Raw genomic sequence first — 12,859 nt, 5'->3', positions numbered from 1 at the left:
CGATCACGAATGAAAAAACGAATTCTAAATATTATCGTATTTTTAATGTTGTTTGTATAATTACCAATTTTAATATGTAGTTATTTGTCAAAAATTGTTTTTAATCATTTCACATAAATATTTGAAGACATTCGAATTAATTATTACATTTATTTTAGTTAATTTGTGCGACAGAAGAAACAAATTAGATAATAAATAGTTTAATTGTCATTTGTTAGCAAATTTTGATGTCTTGCAATCATTATACGATAATTTAGCGCTTACTATAAAATTTTGCTAAGTCAAATAACTACTATGGTAACTAATTTTGGTTATTGAAACTGATCGAATTTTCTTTTTCAAATTCTACTCTCACACTACTCGTATTTTTTATTTAATAGGAAACAAAGTATAAAAGTACAAACTCAAACACAAATCAAATATAGAAGTTATTTCAAATAAAAGTTCATTTTCCATAAATTATATTTATATTAAAATGTAACATATGCATACGTAAAGAAAATAAAAAACAAAAAGAGTAGATCTATTGTGAAACAGTCTCACGAATCTTTATCTGTGAGAAAGATCAACCCTACCGATATTCACAATAAAAAGTAATACTCTTAGCATAAAAAGTAATATTTTTTCATAGACGACACAAATAAGATATTCATCTCACAAAATACGACCCGTGAGACCGTCGCACACAAGTTTTTGTCAAACAAAAAATGCTAAAGCCAATACATGGAGATTTTTTATTTTCTAAAATTTGATTTCTAAGATAATCCAATTGGCGATAACCCTGCTGCAATAGACTTGTTCTCGAAATAATCAAAATTTGAAAGGTCAAATACGGTAGAAGCTCAAGTTTGGTCCCTTCACAAAATTACCAATTGTATTCTCTCTAGAAGTAGTAACGACATTGCATAATCATTACTATTTATAAAGAACTTGCGCGCCAGAATTTCAATGGAACGAAGTTATTTTAACTCTTGCAATTATTTTACCATATTACAGTAAAGATGATGGAAATGAAATATAACCAAACCAAAATGTAGCACTAAAGGGAACAAAATAATAGTCACATATAGTAGCGCTTAAACACGTAAAATTCACGCCATTTTAATTAATCAAGAAAGAACAAAACTAACATATCTTACATTAGAATAACCGCACAGCGAAATGGACAAACAAGGGAAAAAAAAAAAGAAAATTAGACACAAGCACACACAATAAGAGGAGGGTGGGGTGAGCAAATAAAATCACTAGCAATTGAGAAATTGCAGTGTTTTTGTGCCACCAAAACAGCTTCGATAAGAACTGAATCACACCCAAGAAATAAAAAAGGGAGGCAACTTTTCCCGCATAAATTAAACTTCTGAGTTCTGACTGAACAAAACCACTGAGATGCCACATACCAGTATGCATTTGCATTGGGGTGAGGAGATCCAATTAAGGGATCAATCCAATATCCTTGAAGTACTCATGCTCAAGAGCACTTCTGGCCGTAGTCCGTTTGCTGGGATCCAAGCAGAGCATTTTCTATAAGAGTGAAAGAGTATCAGTAATATAACCAACAGATTAATTTTTTTCCTAAAGACATGCAAAGATTATCCCTCTGACAACCGTACTGGAGTTCCAATCACAAATGCATCTTCATGATCCTTCCATGCAACTCGCTAAGTAAACTATGGAAACGTCAACCATCTAATTAGAAGGGTTGTAATATTTTTCTGCATTTAGATGAGGATCTGACTACAAAAGGTACGTAAAAGTTTCTCTTAAAGCAAAACAGAGCCATTTCGCTGAACAAACATGCTAAACAGAACTATTATACCAATGAAGACACTTTTCTAGCGGTAGGATCAAATACGATTTAAACTAGTTCTTTTTCATATTTCTCTATGATATCCTCAGACATAACTTACACCAAGGAGGTTAAGGCCAGCTGCATCAAGATTTGGAACCACAGTAGCCAGATCCTGTAAATAGAGCTAACAATTAAAACTAGTCCTAAATGTTTCAAACAAGAAAGTAATAAGCGGAAATATAATTTAAAAAAGAAAAAAAAAACAATTGTAATCACCTTAGATGGCCATTTTGGAAAAGCTGACTTGAAATCAGGAAGAGATGTCACTCCCGGCCATGTATCTTCGTTTGGGGTACCCATGACTCTTTGTTACAGACAACAAAACATAAAGTAGATCATTAATGATCCAGGACACGTTTTAGTAAATCAACAATATTTTGAAATTGTTTTGAATTGATCTCATACAAATAGTTGCTGGCCATTAACCAACTCAAACATCAATTATCCTATGTGTACGGGGAAAGGATCACAAATGCACAATTATATTGCAAGGCATACATCAAATTCATTACAAGTGCATGCATATTGTCCCCATTCGAGTCAGCATAAAAACAAACTACGTCCATTTGAACTTTGATGGGTAAGCAAGAAATAATTTATGAAGCACTATACAGATTAAGTAGCAAAAGCATCATTAGCTTTATTTGTTATCATGATAATGAATCGTCAATGGGGCCACAATCCATCTCAAAAGAAAGAGATGAGCTCAAGAAAGAAGACAATTTTAGTCAGATAAATTACCTAAAAATTTTAAAGAGTTCATCAATCTCTGAGTCCCCAGGAAACAGTGCTTGCTGATTTACCATTTCAGCAAATATACAACCAACTGACCACACATCCACTGGAGTAGAATAGTGGCGCGATCCAAGTAGTATTTCTGGAGCCCTGTACCATAGTGTCACAACCTGCAAAATACTATGGTAATTGAGGCAAACGAAACAATGCATAGATCAGGATACAAATTCCATTCGTGACTGGGTTTAAGATGACAAAAGAGATTGTAAACTATAGACAATATCTAAACCTCTTTGCTTGAGGTCAACAACTAAAGCGACTGCAGCTTTGGAGGAACTTGAATTTTAGCCACAACAAATTACCATCAGGGAAACAGCATACTTGTGTAAGCCTATGCTATATTATTGTTATTTGTCCATAGTAAAATCTGGTATTATCTACATAAATAATAACTAGACTAATGGAGGGACAAAAATTCCAAGGGTCAATAGCTTCAAAGCTGAAAATATTATTGAGTAAGAAACCATCTACCACATGCGTAAAGTTTGAAACCATTCACCTCATGTGTAAATGTCCTGACAGGAATACCAAATGCTCTAGCCAATCCGAAATCTGCAAGTTTTAATGCATTGGTCCGGCGATCTATCAGCAAGTTCTGAGGCTTCAAGTCTCGGTGAAGGACACGATGAGAATGACAATAGGCAATACCACAAAGTATTTGATACAGAAACATCTACAAAAGTAGGATTGATTCAATGATGATATTGATCTGCAAACAAAAGAGGCGGGGTTCTTTTTCTCCAAGAAACTACCCAACCCCCTATACCACACAGCTTATATACTCCTCACACAAATAAAATCAATTCACATAAGTAGTGAACAAAGACATTAAGCACATCCTTCATTTAAATATGATACAATGTTTTTTCCTAGATGATGAATTCAAAATGCATGAATCTTTCAATCTCAACTCTCCTCATGCGTCAAACTCATCCTCAAAGCATCACGTTCTCAAACCAGCACTGGCCACAGAGGTTACTCACTTTGACCAGATGAGGATCCTTTGAGAATTCTGGGCAAGAATCCATGTGTTTCTTCAAATCCAAATCCAAATATTCAAAAACCAGATACAAGCGTTTTTCACTGTGCACCACATCCTGCAACCTACAACAAAACAGTGCATTAATGTATCGGTGCATGGCATGGATAACAAAATATACAAGAAAGAGACGTTTCAATTAAACATCTCCCAAAAAATATTAATCTGACTTATTAGACGAAACAACATTTTCAACTGGAAATGGCATATGCATGTACATTGGACAGCATACACATTCATTTTACAGCCATACATCTGATGACCTTAGGATTAGCAAGAGCCAAGCTGGTTGTAATCAATACGAACCTCACAATATTCCCATGTTGCATCTCTTTCAAGAGAGAAATCTCTCTGATAGCGGTGCTCGGCACTCCCTCATCTTCCTGCTCCAAACGGATTTTCTTCAGAGCAATTGTTTCATTTGTTATGCGATCACGAGCCTTGTACACCACTCCATACATACCCTCACCTATTTTCTCAACTTTTTCATACTGCAGCCAATATTCAGGAATATCACAATCCATTATGAGCATTAACTAATAAGAACGTACACAAAAGCTGAGTAAGTTACCTGATCCATCTAGTCGAAGGTGATTGAATTTGCCGATCAGCTGCAGAAACAATTTTTCAGAAAAGAAAAGGCAATGTAAGGACATGATGTAAAAGTAACATGAATACAGCTATCCAGGTATTTAACTTAAACAGGATCTATAAACAAATCAGACATTGGGCATGTGTCACTGTGTATCTACAAAGTTTTCGATTAAGCACAGAGAACAAATGATTAAATATAAACAATCATCTCAATCAAGCGAAAAATAGCTTCATCCTATGCTTCATATTACTCCAGTAAATCCATAAATTCGCATCGATCCACATTAGAATGCAACAACATAAGAAGTTAAAATCCATAGCAAAAGTTCAGACATTAGATCATGCTGAAACTGAAAAGGCATTCACAAATTTCACTGTGTTTCACTTCATAAAGCAATAATTATCCCAAAACAACACTCAACCAAGCCTAAAAGGCAGAAAGATCGTCTACATTTTCTTCACCGTAAACATCAAACACACAAACAATACACATAATGATGGATTCAGTTAAAGCTCTAAACTAATCGCAGTTCTATTCATCAAAGCTTCTTCCAATGACGTTAACACAAAATAACAAATGAACTGCAATTTATATAAAATCAACAATCAAACTCACATTCTAACATCAGAAATCGAAGACTGGGGAACTAGATTGACAGAGAAACTGCAAAAATGAGTTAATCAATGCAAATAATGCAAAGAAAAAGTAAGAGATAGTTGAGAGGCGATTGCTTTTGACATACCAGAGATCGATGAAAGCGGGGAGAGAGAGAGAGAGAGAGTAAAGGCAGCGTGGCTGTGTTTCTGCAATAGGGTTGGCTTTTTTTAAAAAAAAAATTATATTTCGTTATTTTTAAATTATATGATTGGGTGAAATTATTGGCGCTTTGACCAAGGCTGGATATGGTGACTCAAGTCGTTTTCTCTACTTTTTTTTAAAAAAATTCCCATATACTATATATATATGTATATATAAAAGATTAATTCAAAGAAATATTATTCAAATATTAAAAAAAATTATACATACTTTTAAAATTGAATTTTTGACAGTTCATTTTTAAAAAGAATGATAAATAAAAAAATAAAATATTAAGATCAAACTAAATTCAAATAATTTGGTTCTAAGCTACTATATATATAATCACACTTAGGACGGATTTATTTTTATCAATTAAATTTGCAAACTTGGAAAATTGTAAATGTTGGATAAATGAAAAGAGAAGAAGATGAAGAGTAAAGAGTTGTAAAGGGAAGTGGGATGTCTCAAGTGTGGCTTGTCCCACATTGAGTTAATAACCAAATAAAGTCTCCCTAATAAGCTCCAAGTTGAGACAAGGGTTTGGGCCCCAAGGGGTACCAGAAGTTTTTAGACGGGGGAAGACGCTAATAAGTTGTGTCTCGGTGAACCAAACACACACGCGCGCGCCCGGCCGGCCGGCTCGGCGTGGTGTGGTGTTATGACCGTATTATTCTTTTTGGACAAAATTTATTTGAAAATAATTTTGTTGACAGCACCTGCACACGAAACCGAAACAGAAACCAGCGTGCATTCACAGAAGATGCTGCGCATATGCGCGCCAGAATCCGCGCACATGCGCGTGACTTGCTGTTTTCTTCGCAGATGGGCAGAACAAGTCGCGCATATGAGCGGATAAGGACGCGCATATGCGCGAACCTTTCTGGAATTATGCATTGTGGGCAGAACAGGGCGCGCATATGCGCGACTTAGGACGCGCATATGCGCGAGCCTTTCTGGAAATCTGCGTTGCGAAGCTGTGCATGCGTCCCTCACAGAAAAGGTGGGTTTCAACCAAACAATGTACCCCTTGACTGAAGTTGTGACTCTTCTTCACATCCGGTCCGTAAAGACGTGACTTTTCTGCGCACCCGGTGATCATCTATAAATGATTCCTCTATCCATTTTAAAATGGCTGATCATTTTTCGAATTTCTTGTCATATTGCTGCACTCTATTTCGTTTTATATACTTGAAAGTTCCTGCATATTTTGTTCGTTGTTTCGAGACTTGTAGTGCTGCAAAATCTCGGATTGAAGTCGTTGTATCTTAGGGACGATTGCCTGCAACGTATAGCACTATATACGGGCAATTTCGTCTTGCGGACAAAGGAGATTCCTTGCCTCGACTTGATTTTATTGTTGCTGCATTTTGTTCGTGATTGAAGTTGCTGCGCTTTGCTCGTGTTTAAAGTCTTCCAACATATCCAGGGTAATATCTTACAAACAATCGCAAGACGAAATTTCATTTTTTATCATTGTTATCCTGGATATGTCGACCGCGTCATTCACTACCGTGCCCACTGCTCCTGCTGCCCCTGCTCATGGTGAAAAACCTCCGAAGTTTTCTGGTGCCGACTTCAAACGTTGGCAGCAGAAAATGCTCTTCTACCTCACTACACTTAGCCTGTCTCGATTTCTCAAGGAGGATCCCCCTGTGATTGCTGCAGACGACTCAGACACACAACGAAGATCTGCACTAGACGCTTGGAATCACAGTGACTTCCTCTGTAGAAACTACATACTCAATGGCCTCGATGACACATTATACAGTGTCTACTGTTCTGTTATAACTGCCAAGGAACTATGGGACTCCTTGGAAAAGAAATACAAGACAGAAGACGCAGGAATCAAGAAGTTCGTTGTTGGATAATTTCTGGACTTCAACATGATGGACGCCAAATCTGTAATAAGCCAGGTACAAGAAATTCAAATTATTATTCATGACTTATTGGCAGAGGGGATGGATATCAATGAACCATTCCAAGTGGCGGCTATAATTGAGAAATTGCCACCGATGTGGAAAGATTTTCAAGAACTACCTTAAGCACAAGCGCAAGGAGTTGAAACTTGAAGATCTGATTGTGAGGCTTCGAATTGAGGAAGATAGCAGAACTTCTGAAGCCAAAACACACAGAAGAGCAATGGAGGCCGAGGCCAAGGCTAATATGACAGAATCAAGCGCCAATCACAAGAGAAAGCGCCCTACAAATGAGAAGAAACAAGGACAGGCCAAGAAGTTCAAAGGAACTTGCTACAACTGTGGCAAACCGAATCATATGGCCAAGGACTGTCGTCTTCCAAGGAAAGACAACAAACATCAGAAACCAAAGCAAGCCAACGTCATCGAAGATAGGCATGGACCAATAGACCTATCAGAACTTGATCTATCCGCAGTTGTTTTTGAAACCAACTTGGTGGATAATCCAAGGGAATGGTGGGTAGATACCGGATCCACTAGCCACATATGTGCTGAAAAGGACATGTTCTCATCCTACACTTCTGTAAGTGATAGGAAATTGTTTATGGGAAACTCTACGACGTCTGAGGTCGTAGGAATGGGCAAAATGGTATTGAAGATGACTTCCGGCAAAGAGATAACATTGTTGAATGTGCTGCATGTGCCAGACATTCGAAAGAACTTAGTTTCGGGATCTTTGTTGAGTAAGGCTGGCTTTAAACTTGTGTTTGAATCGGACAAATTTGTCCTAACTAAGAATGGTGTATTTGTAGGCAAAGGGTACCAAGATAATGGTCTCTTTAAAATGAATGTAATGAGTGTTTACCGCCATGAGGCGAAGAATAAAGTTAATGATTCTGTTTACTTGTTTGAAAGTTCTAATTTATGGCATGAAAGATTAGGACATGTTAACTTCAACACATTACAAAGACTTGCAAACTTAAATGTGCTACCTGCATTTAATAGAAATCCACAAGATAAGTGTGAGATTTGTGTTGAAGAAAAAATGGTCAAAACTCCATTCCATTCTGTGAAAAGAAATACTAAACCACTTGAATTAATTCACACTGACGTATGTGATTTAAAACTTGTGCAAACTCGAGGTGGGAAAAAGTATTTCATAACATTCATTGATGATTGCACAAGATATTGTTACGTCTACCTATTGAAAAGTAAAGATGAAGCCATAGAAGCTTTCAAAAATTATAAGATTGAGGTTGAGAATCAATTGAGTACAACAATCAAAATGATTCGAAGTGATAGAGGTGGGGAGTATGTCGCTCCATTTTAAGAATTTTGTACTAACTCTGGCATAATTCATCAAACTACAACACCATACTCACCTCAATCCAATGGAGTTGCAGAACGTAAAAATCGTACTCTCAAGGAGATGATGAACGCGTTGTTGATAAATTCTGGCTTACCTCAAAACTTGTGGGGGGAAGCAATATTATCTGCAAACCACATTCTTAATAAAATACCACACGAAGGGAAAGATGAAACTCCATATGAATTATGGAAGGGTCGCAAGCCATCTTACAAATACCTAAAGGTGTGGGGGTGTTTGGCTAAAGTAGAGATACCAAAGCCAAAACAAGTTAAAATTGGACCCAAAACTGTTGACTGCATTTTTATTGGATATGCCTATAATAGTAGTGCATATAGGTTTTTGGTGCATAAGTCAACAATTCCTGATATTAATGAAGGAACAGTTAAGGAATCAAGGAATGCAATATTTTTTGAAACCAACTTTCCTTGTAAGGAAAGAAAAGAAGGTTCTATTAAACGGTCTTATGAATCTACTATTGATTCTAAAGAAATCAATGAAGAACCAAGATGTGGAAAGAGAGCAAGAATTGAAAAGTCCTTTGGTCCTGACTTTATGACTTACATGTTAGATGATGAACCAAGAACTATTCAAGAAGCTCTATCCAATCCCGAAGCGCCTTTCTGGAAAGAAGCTATAAATGATGAAATAGAATCCATCATGCATAATCATACGTGGGAGTTGACTGATCTCCCTCCGGGTTGTAAGCCTTTAGGATGCAAGTGGATTCTTAAAAGAAAATACCAAGAAGATGGATCTATAGATAAATATAAAGCCCGCTTGGTGGCTAAAGGGTTCAAACAAAAGGAACGATATGACTTCTTTGACATATACTCTCCAGTCACTAGGATTACATCTATTCGTGTTCTCATAGCTATTGCTGCATTGCATAACCTTGAGATTCACCAAATGGACGTGAAGACAGCCTTCTTGAATGGAGAACTGGATGAGGAAATTTATATGGAACAACCCGAGGGGTTTGTTGTACCCGAACAAGAAAAGAAGGTGTGTAAACTTGTCAAGTCATTATACGGACTCAAACAAGCACCTAAGCAATGGCATGAAAAGTTTGACACTACAATGAAGTCAAATGGTTTCAAAATCAACGAATGTGACAAATGTGTCTACATTAAAGGTAATGCAATTGCGTATGTAATTGTTTGTCTTTATGTAGACGACATGTTGATTATGGGAAGTAATCATGAGTTGATTACGAATACCAAGAAAATGTTGAAAAAATATTTTGGCATGAAAGACTTGGGGATATGTGATATTATATTAGGGATTAAAGTCTCTAGAATACCTGAAGGAATTATTTTATCACAAACCCATTATATTGAAAAGGTACTTGAAAGATTTAGTACCTTAAACAGTCGTTCTGCTAGAACACCTATAGACTTAGGAGTTCACTTAGCAAAGAATCGAGGAGATCCAATCTCGCAACTTGAATATGCAAGGATAATTGGTAGTCTAATGTTCTTGACTAATTGTACTCGTCCAGATCTTGCATATTCAGTTAACAAGTTAAGTATGTTCACAAATAATCCAAACAAGGATCATTGGAAAGCCTTAACAAGAGTGCTTGGTTATTTGAAATATACATTGAACTATGGTTTGATATATTCAAAATATCCTGCAGTTTTATAAGGATACTGTGATGCTAATTGGATATCTGACACAAAAGACTCCAAATCCACCAGTGGATATGTATTCACAATAGGTGGAGGAGCGGTGTCATGGAAGTCTTCTAAGCAAACATGTATAGCTCGATCCACTATGGAATCTGAGTTCATTGCCTTAGACAAAGCTGGGGAAGAAGCCGAATGGCTGAGAAACTTCTTAGAAGATATTCATTGTTGGAATAAGCCAGTGCCTTCCATTAATATTCATTGTGATAGTCAATCGGCAATAGGAAGAGCACAAAGCAGTATGTACAATGGTAAGTCTCGTCACATTCGACGAAGACATAATACCATAAGATAATTGATCTCGAACGGGGTTATTTCTGTCGAATATGTGAAATCAAAGGAAAACCTAGCGGATCCATTTACAAAAGGAATAAATAGAGATCAAATATACAAGCTGTTAAGAGGGATGTGCTTAAAACCCACGAAATAAAATATTTATAGCGGTAACCCAACCTTGTGAATTGGAGATCCCAAAACCTTGGTTCAATGGGAAAACTAAGTTATAAATATTGGTTGAACACTTGGAAACAATGAAGGCTCATTCCTATGAAATCCAAGTAGAAAAAACCTGCAACACGTGGGGAGGTTAAGTTTCTTTTAATGATTCTTATACCTAAGAGGTAGGGTATGACATGATACTCTAGATAGGAGATCACCTATATAAGTGAGAAGTAATGGCCGCTTCAATGGAAAACACTTATGAATCTAAGATATGGTCCAGGGCCGAAATGGACACAACATGAGAACAAGAATATGTTAGAACTACTATTGTGTAAATACTATTGACTTGGTTTACATAAACGGTTGACTAGTTCAAGATATCATGTCACTACTCAACTAGTAAATCCTATAGTATATTACTAAGGAAGGTTCAAAGTCAAAAACTACCTATCCTAATGCAATAATAATTCACAAGAGCTTTCAAGTAAATAAGCATACGTGCATTAATTTCATTTATGTGGGGGATTGTTGGATAAATGAAAAGAGAAGAAGAGGAAGAGTAAGGGGTTGAAGGGAAGTGGGATGTCTCAAGTGTGGCTTGTCCCACATTGAGTTAATAACCAAATAAAGTCTCCCTAATAAGCTCCAAGTTGAGACAAGGGTTTGGGCCCCGAGGGGTACCAGAAGTTTTTAGACGGGGGAAGACGCTAATAAGTTGTGTCTCGGTGAACCAAACACACGCGCGCGCGCCCGGCCGGCCGGCTCGGCGCGGTGAGGTGTGGTGTGGTGTGGTCTTATGACCGTATTATTCTTTTTGGACAAAATTTATTTGAAAATAATTTTGTTGACAGCACCTGCACACGAAACCGAAACAGAAACCAGCGTGCATTCACAGAAGATGCTGCGCATATGCGCGCCAGAATCCGCGCACATGCGCGTGACTTGCTGTTTTCTTCGCAGATGGGCAGAACAAGTCGCGCATATGAGCGGATAAGGACGCGCATATGCGCGAACCTTTCTGGAATTATGCATTGTGGGCAGAACAGGGCGCGCATATGCGCGACTTAGGACGCGCATATGCGCGAGCCTTTCTGGAAATCTGCGTTGCGAAGCTGTGCATGCGTCCCTCACAGAAAAGGTGGGTTTCAACCAAACAATGTACCCCTTGACTGAAGTTGTGACTCTTCTTCACATCCGGTCCGTAAATACGTGACTTTTCTGCGCACCCGGTGATCATCTATAAATGATTCCTCTATCCATTTTAGAATGGCTGATCATTTTTCGAATTTCTTGTCATATTGCTGCACTCTATTTCGTTTTATATACTTGAAAGTTCCTGCATATTTTGTTCGTTGTTTCGAGACTTGTAGTGCTGCAAAATCTCGGATGGAAGTCGTTGTATCTTAGGGACGATTGCCTGCAACGTATAGCACTATATAAGGGCAATTTCGTCTTGCGGACAAAGGAGATTCCTTGCCTCGACTTGATCTTATTGTTGCTGCGTTTTGTTCGTGATTGAAGTTGCTGCGCTTTGCTCGTATTTAAAATCTTCCAACATATCCAGGGTAATATCTTACAAACAATTTACATTACAAAAATCTTGAAAAGGTTTAAATCCTACATTTAAAAAGAATTAAGTATGTATAATAGGGCAAATTGCATTAGTAAAAATTCAAAAAGAAAAATGAATATCTCAAGTGTAAAATGAATTGCATTTGAAATCCTTTAAAAAAAAAAAAAAACAGAAACAAAAACAGGTATAGAAGTTCTCACAAATGCAGTAAATATGCTAGATTTTTTTCAACACATGGGTTAAATATGCATTATTCTTTAAAAATGGAATATATACTAAACGGACAGGTCGGCCAATTTCATCGTGTCCAAATAACAAAGGATGGTCGAGCCCCTGCTTTACTTGAGCTCGTAGCAGCTTGCCTAGACCTAACTCCCATACCTTAGGTGAGCTCCAAGCTCCTTGCCTTGGTCGAGCATCCATGCCTTAGTTGGGCTCCCAACTACTTGCTTCATGTTGCAAAATGGACTAGAATCAATTCAAGATATTACTATTTGGACAAATATGAGGGCAACCACCCTTCATCTGTCTACATCCGACACGTTAGAAGAGTGATTTTTGATAAAGACAGATAATGTTCCCGAGGTCGAGCAGATAGCCGAGCTAGGAGATAGGTGACCTGGTTGTACAGGACAAGGTAGATTTCCTTATCTCCCTTACAACAAGATCTCGTATGTTGATTTACTTACCTCAATTGGTGAGGGTGCACTCAGTTCCCAAGCTAGGGCTTGAGCCCCTAGAATTTGCTAAAACAAGTGCTCATTTGACTTTTGGTAATTTCTTCCTCTGTATAAATATG

General features: G+C 37.3%; 1 protein-coding gene across 1 annotated transcript; it reads right to left on the bottom strand.

The window, feature by feature from the left end:
- Positions 1–1,016: 1,016 nt before the first annotated feature.
- On the bottom strand, positions 1,017–4,862 carry LOC140981033 (cell division control protein 2 homolog A-like). Its single transcript, XM_073447247.1, has 8 exons — positions 4,255–4,862; positions 3,990–4,174; positions 3,628–3,748; positions 3,144–3,317; positions 2,591–2,754; positions 2,066–2,153; positions 1,908–1,961; positions 1,017–1,521 (listed from the first exon to the last, which is right to left on the bottom strand). Exons 1-8 carry the CDS (start codon positions 4,261–4,263, stop codon positions 1,432–1,434), a joined length of 885 nt encoding a protein of 294 aa, XP_073303348.1. The 5' UTR covers positions 4,264–4,862; the 3' UTR covers positions 1,017–1,431.
- Between the last annotated feature and the right edge of the window lie 7,997 nt (positions 4,863–12,859).

This window comes from Primulina huaijiensis, chromosome 7, assembly GCF_012295235.1.
Source record: "Primulina huaijiensis isolate GDHJ02 chromosome 7, ASM1229523v2, whole genome shotgun sequence".
NCBI lineage: Eukaryota > Viridiplantae > Streptophyta > Magnoliopsida > Lamiales > Gesneriaceae > Primulina > Primulina huaijiensis.
The sequence above is the reverse complement of the archived record's forward strand: the minus strand, read 5'-3'. Positions and strand labels throughout refer to the sequence as shown.

Coding starts and splice junctions, on each gene's coding strand:
- LOC140981033 (XM_073447247.1), bottom strand. Junction 2,154..2,590: donor GAACTCTTTAAAATTTTTAG/GTAATTTATCTG, acceptor TCTGTAACAAAG/AGTCATGGGTACCCCAAACG. Junction 1,522..1,907: donor CTGGCCTTAACCTCCTTGGT/GTAAGTTATGTC, acceptor TCACTCTTATAG/AAAATGCTCTGCTTGGATCC.